The sequence below is a fragment of the Hakea prostrata genome, chromosome 1 (assembly GCF_041222555.1).
Source record: "Hakea prostrata isolate BN-2017 chromosome 1, UWA_Hpros_2, whole genome shotgun sequence".
Classification (NCBI taxonomy): Eukaryota; Viridiplantae; Streptophyta; class Magnoliopsida; order Proteales; family Proteaceae; genus Hakea; species Hakea prostrata.
This window is the reverse complement of record NC_142600.1, coordinates 58,812,418-58,821,599: the sequence shown is the minus strand read 5'-3', so window position 1 is coordinate 58,821,599 and position 9,182 is coordinate 58,812,418. Positions and strand designations below refer to the sequence as shown.

Sequence of the window (9,182 nt, the reverse complement as noted above, 5' to 3'; positions counted from 1 at the left end):
TCTATGTACAAACAGAAACTCAGAACTTTGATCAGAAACTCTTCAAAACACATCGGAACACTCCGAAATTAACAGAAAAATTCTAAAACAATATACTAAGACTATCTATGATGGTCTAAATATCTAATAAGGCCATTGGAATAGAATTCCAATAATTCACCTATTAGGCTTAAACCACAGATTCACACGGAAAGGCTAGAATGAATGGGGATTCATTATAAAGAATAGAAAACAGTAGATCATGCATGGAAAACAACTTAGGAATGGATCTAACACAGATTAGAATAAAAAATTACAGTAAGAATAAATCATATCATCATGCTAGATCAAAACATAGAAACATACCATATGGCTTCAAGGAAAACATAGAGTGAATGGAGATTCACTCTAAAACTAAGAAGATTAGAGGTTGGGTCATTACAGTAGTGTAATACCTTCCTCACAATCAAAACAAAAAGAAGATACAATAGATAGAATAGATCAGAGAAGAATAAGATTGAATACTAACCTTGTAGAAGAAGATCAATGGAGGAACCTTGCTTGGAAGCTTGGAATCAACCTTGGGCTTGAAGAGGAGGCTTTAGGGTTCTTCTCACGTTCTTCAATAGTTAAGAGGCAAAGTGTTTAGGTTTAGACCGAGATTACATAGAGATCCAAAACCTAAAACTTTTAAAATTAGAACAATTATGTTCGAGGCTGCTTTGGTTGATGGTGCTTCGTTGATGGGATCTACAAAGGAGGATATACGAAGGAGGATGGACCAAAGGTTCTCCCTTTGCCAGCTTGGCGAATTTGGATCTCAAAGGCCAAAAACAACACTTGGGTCCTCAACCAACACTTGGGTCTTCCCTAACTTCCTAGAACCTTCCAAAGATATCAACATTGAACTCAAGGTCCCACTTCCAAGTCAAACTTCATTCAAGTCACTTCTTCATCCAAAACAAACAAGGTCTTCAGATCTATATTATAGATTTCCATATTAGGGTTAGGTGGGATTTCATAGATTCGTTTGGTAAGAACCTTTATCTGATTACTTCTTTAATGACAATTATACATTGATTTAGTCTTTTCTTGATTATATTATTGGGAATGTGGGAGGATGATTGCTATGAATTGATCTTCGGGGCTGAGGAACATATACTCGGGTATCGTCGTCAGGGTACCAGCTGGGTGGATGTGACAACCGCACCAGCAATAGTAGCAGAAAACCCAACAACAACAGCAGTAAGCACAACAATAGCAACAACTAAGACTACTGCCACTAGGATTGTTTAAGGAGCTCCCCTAGAGGAAAGTTCATGAGATGGGTTACCTAATGGCTCATTTCAGATGGGGCTTTTGTTTCCAAATGCTCATTCAAATGCAAGCAATGGTTAGAAAATGCAAGAGCCTCCTCTGACCAAAAGTTTTCACAGGAGATGGCCTTGGGGACCTTGGAATCTGCCACCATAATGTAAGTTAGCTTCAACTGATAATACCTAGACATATCTTCCCTAATGGTCTTTAATTGACTTCCTTCTCTTGCAGAAATGCCTATTCATTTGTGAGTCAAATTGGAGAGTTGATAATATGGAGTTGGGGCCTCAATGCTGAAGTGGTAGCCCTCAGAAAAGATGCTAGTATCAACAAGCTTCAAATCAGTGACCTCACTGCAAAGCTTGGGGAGTCTACTGCTAAACTGTAAGGGGCCACCAACTAGCTAGATTTGGCAAAGAAAAGGTTGGGGAAGGCTGAAGCCAACTCCGAATATCACAAGAAAGGCAAAGAGGAAGCCAAGAAAGGAGAGAAAAAAACCCTTGAGGATGCTGCAATACATTGCTGCAAATGAAGCTTGTAAGGAGATGCTTTGGTTAAAGCATTTTCTTATGGAATTAGGTTTGGAGCAAAAGGAGTATGTGGTGAAGTGTGACAGTCAAAGTGTCATTCATCCGAGCAAGAATGCTACGTTCCATTCTAGGATTAAGCATATAGTGGTAAGATACCATTGGATAAGAAATGTTCTTGAGAAAGGATTATTGAAGGCAAACAAGATATACACTGACAAGAATCCATCAGACATGATGATAAAGATGGTGCCAAAAGACAAACATGAGCTTTGTAAATCTTTGGTAGGTATGGACAACATATGAGTTTTTTAGTATGGGGGAGCCTCCTCATATGACTTGGGGGGGAGGGGGAGGAGTTTGTTGGGTTTGAGCCATTTTGGGTCTAGCCACATAAGGTGGCATTTATTGGGAGAAGAAGCCCACTTTCTTGTAAAGTGGAAGGGAGAAGTAAGTTCTCATGTGGGAAAGTAAATGTAGGTTTGTTACTTTTCTAGGAGAGAGAAAAGTGTGAGCAACTTTCATCCTTTCCCCCAAAGGTTGGCTAAGATGATTATATTTCATCGAGGTTCATCTCTCCTTCAAGAGATTCACTTTTGAAAGTGAAATTTCAACTTTACTTTTTGGAGATAGAAAATTGAGAAGTAGCCATATTAGAGAAACATTTTAAGCTCTTAGAGAGGATGAAGAGTAGAAAAATATATTAGCAATCATTCTTTTCTTTATTGCTTATTTTGGAGGTCTTTTTTCTTGCAATCTCTCATGCTCTTGCTGTTTACACTTGGAGGTAATATCTAAGTTTTGGAAATATAATTTTGAGCTTTCAAGAGGTGAGAAAGAACCATTTTGATTGTATTCTTGTTGGTTTTCTCCAAGTGTTTTGTTATCTCTTTGATAGTTGTGTTTTACTCAAGATTTGGTTGAAAGCTTGAGAAGAAGTGTTGTTTGTAAACTCATTATTTACCATGTAGTTGAATATTTGTCTTGGCTAAGCCCTGTGGTTTTTACCTTTTTTTTTTTTTAAGGGTTTTCCACTTTAGAAATTCTAGGGTTTATGTAGTTGTTTGCTTGATTGCTTGTCTTTGTTTTATTTGTTTCCATAGTTCTTCATATATTGTCTTTGATTCACACATAGATGGGAAAGATTTGATTGTCAACAGCGATTTCATGCTTCTTTTGCTTTTTGGTTGCCAACCCCGGTTTTCAAGGCTTTGCCCTAACTAATACGGTGTGCGACCAGGCTGTGGTGGGTGAGTCTCCCAGCAGTGATTTTTGCATCCACAAGGTTCCGGTATCTTAAGCGGACCAAGCTGCTTACCACTTGGACCAACTCCCGTTGGTGATTTCATGTTTTTTAATTATAACATAACTTGACCAATATGAATCGCCAGATGACTCGATTGAAGTCGATCTCCTTTTTCTTGATTATCAAATTTAGGTTAGTTAGGGCTTTCTTTAGTGGGCTCCTTGAGTGTATACCACTCGTGTAAGGAAGGTGGCCATGTAGCCAAATCCCCTTTTTATTGGGATTAAATTCCCATACTATGGATCTGGCATTGAGAATTTCAACCTGGAAGATTAACTGACAATTCTTTTCATAACCTGCTCTTTGGCTCTAGTTTGATTAGCCTTCTCGAGCTCCATCTTCCCAAACAGTGTAATGACTTCCCGGGCATGGCCGGTTCATGCCCTTGGACCAGCTTTGAAGCTTTGGTTCTTCGTGTTGTTCTGGTCTGACCCGTTAGTTATACGGGGGCATAGCATTGGCTGAGAAAAGCTTTCAGGGAAACAATTTGACCGTGAGTATTTTATTCACAAGTATATAACAATGATTTATTGCAAGATAAGAATCCATGTAGCCGACTCCATTTAGTTGGGAGAAGGCTTCTTGTTATTTGTTTTCTTTGTTCTTATGTAATAGTGCTTTATTTGCATCTCATAGTGTTCCCATCGATGGTAGTTTTGCCACAGTTACTAGGAATTAACTATCCTAACTAGAGCATCCCAATTTCCTTGAATGATACCAATAATGGTTGCTAAGTCCGTAATTACAGCACCTCTTAATAAAGAGATCGGAGGTTCAATGCTCCCTGTTATATAGTCCCCACCCCTAATATACAATTTCCAATCCCTTCAAAAAAAATCATAATAAATAAATTTCTTTCAACGATGCTTCTTCTGCGGCCTCAAAGACGGATCTGCTTCATTAGACCTCGTCTTCTCCACCTTGGCGTTCCTTAATGGACAAAACTCATGTTCTTCAAATGTTTTTATGTGGCTGTGTCAGTTTTCGTACAAATAGCGGAGAAAGTATCTCCCACTTATCTGCATTGTTTTGTATTATATAACAATTTGGTTGACTCCCACTTAAAAAAAACAATTTGGTTGACCAAGAAAGAAAGGGACCACCAGAAAGAATGGGAAAACAAAATAAATAAGAAAGTTAACAAATCGGAGTCAAAGTTTTGTTTTTCTTTCGTCTCCTCTTTTTTGATAAATACTTAAAAGTCTTCTTGTTCATTACTCGACAGTGAAGCAAGTCAGAAAGAGTCCATGCTTTTAAACCAATTTGACAAAGCCCAGTATTATCTAACAATTAGCCCAATGAAAGCAACATTTCAGCAGTTTCTTATACAATCGAAATCGAATACAGTAGTGTACTTCTTTTATTATGCATTTCTTGTTTATAAAGGAATGGCCATTGCAGCTGTAATTGCTTGCTTATAGGGTAACATGGTTGCACGTCTGAATGCAGATGAAGTCATCTGACATTAAAAAATTGGCCAAGCAATGTGCTTCCAAGTGATGAATTGCCCATGTAGACAACGGTTTCAACTTTGTAACTCCTATAAATAGAGATCAGAGGGAGCATCAATGGTCGGCACCAACTATTTCAACTGCATCAAATTGGTACCCACAGCAATGAAAGCCATCAAGACATTGGCTTTTGGGCTTAGCCTAGTAATTTTAATCAATCACTTTTCTTTGTGTTTTGCTGGTCTGCAGGTGGGTTACTATAAGGGGAAATGTACTAATGGCAGTGCAGATGTGGAGACCATCGTCAAAAATCAAATGACTACGCAATTCGCGACGGATGCAACAATTGTGGCAAAACTCATACGCTTGCAATTTCATGATTGCTTCGTCCGGGTGAGAATCTAAATCAGTTTCCAATACATCTGATATCTTTATATATATCGTTGTTCGAATGCTCATGTTTTTTTCTTTTTTCTGCTGAACGTTGAATAGGGTTGTGATGCTTCGATACTGTTAAATGGAAACTCTACAGAGAAGAACGCAACTTCAAACAAAAGTGTGGGGGGATACGATGTCATTGATGATATAAAATCAGCTCTAGAGAGTCAATGTGGGAAAGGAGTTGTCTCTTGTGCTGATATCATTATCATGGCTACTAGAGAAGCTGTTGTCTTGGTAAGAAAATATTGAATCTAAAAAGTGTACTTAACTATCATGCAGTTTTTAGTTTATCCACACCGCTAGACCAGAGGAGTTGTTGCATTATAGAAACTTTTCCTTCAAATATGATCATCAGAAAGAATTAATAATTTATTATTCATGGGTTTGATTATCTTCTTTCTTCTTTTCCATAATAATGCTGCAGGGTGGAGGGCAGTTCTACAATGTAACGGCAGGGAGAAGAGATGGACTAATTTCGAATCAGACCGAAGCTGATCTTCTCCTACCGCCTCCTGAGATATCAGTCAATGACTCCATCACAGCATTTGGAAATCTAGGATTAAATGCTTCAGATATGGTAACTCTCATTGGTATGTAAATCTTCATCTCATTTTCCAAATTTCACCACTTCTGTATAGTTTTTTTGTTTGTAATTGTTGATATTTGGTTCATTAAACTCAGGTGGTCACACAGTAGGAGTTGCCCATTGTTCTTCCTTCCAAGATCGTCTCTATAATTATAATGGCACAGGCAAGGCTGACCCAACTATGGATCCAACTTTAGTTACGACCCTGAAGGGGACATGTGTCCTGAATCAGACAGTTGACAATGTGGCTTTCCTTGATCAGAACACTGCAAGTTCAAACACTGTTGACAAGTCCTACTTCACACAGATTCAGCAGAATAAAGGAATTCTGGGAATCGACCAAGAGATAGATTTGGATATTCGAACTAATGCCACAGTTGCAGCATTGTCTAACAATAATAATCTGTTTCTTTCACAATTTGGTGCTGCTATGGTCAAGATGGGAGCGGTGAATGTCCTTATAGCACCGCAGGGACAGATTAGGTTATCATGTGGATCTGTTAATTAATGCTTCTTCTCTCTTACACGTCGTCTTTAAAATTTCAGTTCAGTGCCAAAATGTTTCTGGTTCTTAATTATATTTTACTTTATTTATTTTTTATTATTATTATTTATTTATTTATTTGTGTTTCTCTCGGCGTGTTTAGATGCTTCTGTGTCTGAATCCATGTTTTCCTTATCGTATGTAAGGTTATGTGATGTGATGTAATGAAGTGGGTGAAGCAAAATTCATGAGATCTTTAAACCAAATCAACCTATTAGAACTGAACACTAAGAAATCACAAATAGAAATAAAAACAAAATGCAAATAACACAGAGGTTTAACGTGGTTCACATATTAATGCGGTATGCTACATCTACTGACAAAGAAGAGGAACTTTGACCATATATGTAGAAGAAGAAAATAAAAGAGATTTTCAACTAATTGCGAGAATGGCATCACGAACAGAGAGGACTCACCAAGAAGAGCACAGCTACATCTTGTCCATGTCGGTGTTACCTGTAAATGAGAGACCCACGTAGACTACACGTGGATTGTTTTTCTCCTATATATACACTAATGTAATCTGAAATCACTAATGGTGACTACGTTGGTGAAGACTATCAGTACGAAACTGATGCTTGTCAGGAGTAGTTCAACTTTAGCATTTGAGTGCTAGTGATGGAATATCGTTCCATCCTCTTTTTGACGTTGATTAGCTTCGCTGAGACTTTAGGTGTCCGTTCCCTTTTTTCTTTTGGTAACCATTTGTAACCTTTTGATCTACCTTCCGCTTGTCTGTGGAGTAATTTTCTGCCTCACTCTACATTTGATTGGTATCATTTTCCACACTCTGATTGTATTCTTGAACCTTATCTGGATATTTTGATTAATAAATTTAAACATTCAATTTATTCTTGCTTTTGATTATATTATTGTGCTAAGTGGATATGATTGTTCCTAAACTTGATCTTTGAGACTGTGGATCACTCCTCCGGGTATTTCAGATAGGGTACCGGCTGGGTGAATGTGACAGCTGGTCTGAGTTTTAATCTACTTTTTATGTCCCAATTTTCATCTGATAATAATGTCTCTTTTGTCTTTGATGGTGGTTCCTTTTCTATTAAGTATCTTCAAACACACCAGGTACTTTATAGAGGCTAGAGTAGATTTGGATTATATGTTGTTGATCTTCAAATAACTAGTCCTTTTGTTGTTGTTGTTCTTCCTTTAACACTATGGCATAACCGCTTAGACCATCCTACAATTGCTCGCACAAAGCAAACTTTGAAGATTGCTCAGACTTCTTTTTCTATGCCATTTACATATTGTGATGCATGTTGTTGCTCTCACAGTTATCGTTTACCTTTTACTAGATATGTTTCAACTACTTGTAAAGCTTTGGAACTCATTCATAGTGATCTATGGGGACCTTCCCTTGTTGTTTCTTTTGATGGGTGTTGCTATTATGTCATTTTTTCTTGATGATTTCACAAAGTACTCATGGCTGTATCTCTTAAAAAGAAAGTCAGACTTACTTGCTATTTTAACTAAATTCAAACTTTTAGTTGAAAATTACTTTTAGCTTCATATATGTTCATTACAGTTTGATGGGGGCAGTGAATACAAAATGTTAAGACTCTTTTTTGGCTGAAACTGGTGTGTCTCATAGATATTCATGTCCTAATACTCAAGCCCAAAATGGTGTGGCTGAAAGAAAACATCGCCATGTTACCTAATCTGGTTTATCACTTCTTTTTCATGCTCATATGCCATCAAATTTTCGGTCAGTAGCCTTTCAAACTGTAGTTTATCTTTTAAATCGTTTGCCTTTGTCTTCTCTTCGTGGTATTTCTCCTCTTCAAACTCTGTTTAATGTTTCTCTAGATTTAACCTCTTTAAGAGTCTTTGGTTGTTTGTGTTACCCATGGCTCCAACCGTATTCCAAGAACAAGCTAGAGCCACGGTCTCGTGCATGCATTTTCATTGGCTATGCAATTGCTTACAAAGGCTTTAATTGCTATGATCCCTCCACTGGAAGGTTTTTATTTCATGTCATGTCAACTTTGTGGAAAATACTTTTCCTTACAGCAAGCTTGGGAGTTTTGACTATTCACTATCACAGTGGTTATTTTGTGACATTTCCCCATCCCCTAATGTACCAACCCCACCCTACCCCCAAACTTGTAACCCACTTACTATTTCCCAAGCCCTGATGTATCTTGTCATGTACTTCTACAAAATGTAAATCATAGTGAAATACCCCCATCTCCTAATGATAGTGGATCCTCTCATCCACCTGATTTAGTTTTGGGATAGGAGGTCTCACATGGGCCTGTGGATCTATCTTTGGTGCAGCCCCCTATTGAAGAAAATGGTTTAATTTCCACTGGGTCTACAGCGCCAGTCACAACTGATTTGACCCAGTTGTTAGGACCCACTACTTCTACTCATTCGATGACCACTCAGTCTCGCACTAGTTCTCTTAAGCCCGTCACTCGGTTGAATTTAGTAGCAGCATGTGATGACTCCCTAGTTCCTACTTGCTAAAGTCAAGCAGCTCTCTTTCCTCATTACCGGAAAGCTATGCAAGAGGAGTTTAATGCTTTACTTGCTAATGGAACTTGGAATTTGGTTCCTTCTTCTCCCACTCAGAATATTATTGGGTGCAAGTGGGTGTTTCGTATCAAACAGTGTTCTGATGGCTCCATTGAACGATACAAGGCACGTCTTGTTGCCAAGGGTTTTCATCAACAACCCGGAATTGATTTTGGTGATACCTTTAGTCCAGTCATTAAACATACCACTATTCAGGTTATCTTATCCTTAGCTGTTTCTCATAAGTGGCCCTTCGCCAACTCGACATTTCTAATGCCTTTCTACATGGCGATTTAGAGGAGACAGTTTTTGTGCAACAACCACCGGGTTTTGTTGATCCAACATGTTCTGATCATGTTTGTTTAACACGGAAGTCCTTGTATGGACTCAAACAAGCTCCTAGGGCGTGGTTTCATAAGTTGACCACTTTTATACTTTCTCTTGGATTCAAAGGCTCGCACACCGGTACTTCTCTTTTCATGTATACCAAGGCAGG

The 9,182-nt window shown here is 38.2% G+C and overlaps 1 protein-coding gene across 1 annotated transcript; it reads left to right on the top strand.

Annotated features, from left to right (window-relative positions):
- Positions 1 to 4,745: 4,745 nt before the first annotated feature.
- LOC149029209 (peroxidase 28-like) lies at positions 4,746 to 6,115 on the top strand. Its single transcript, XM_089150159.1, has 4 exons — positions 4,746 to 4,973; positions 5,073 to 5,255; positions 5,446 to 5,611; positions 5,703 to 6,115. The coding sequence occupies exons 1-4, from the start codon at positions 4,746 to 4,748 to the stop codon at positions 6,113 to 6,115; spliced, it is 990 nt and encodes a 329-aa protein (XP_089006285.1).
- Positions 6,116 to 9,182: the final 3,067 nt, after the last annotated feature.

Bases quoted from the DNA above. Each gene is read 5' to 3' on its own strand.
- LOC149029209 (XM_089150159.1), top strand. From the start codon at position 4,746: ATGAAAGCCATCAAGACATTGGCTTTTGGGCTTAGCCTAGTAATTTTA. The intron at 4,974-5,072 runs GTGAGAATCTAA...AACGTTGAATAG, and splicing joins TTCATGATTGCTTCGTCCGG to GGTTGTGATGCTTCGATACT. The intron at 5,256-5,445 runs GTAAGAAAATAT...ATAATGCTGCAG, and splicing joins CTAGAGAAGCTGTTGTCTTG to GGTGGAGGGCAGTTCTACAA.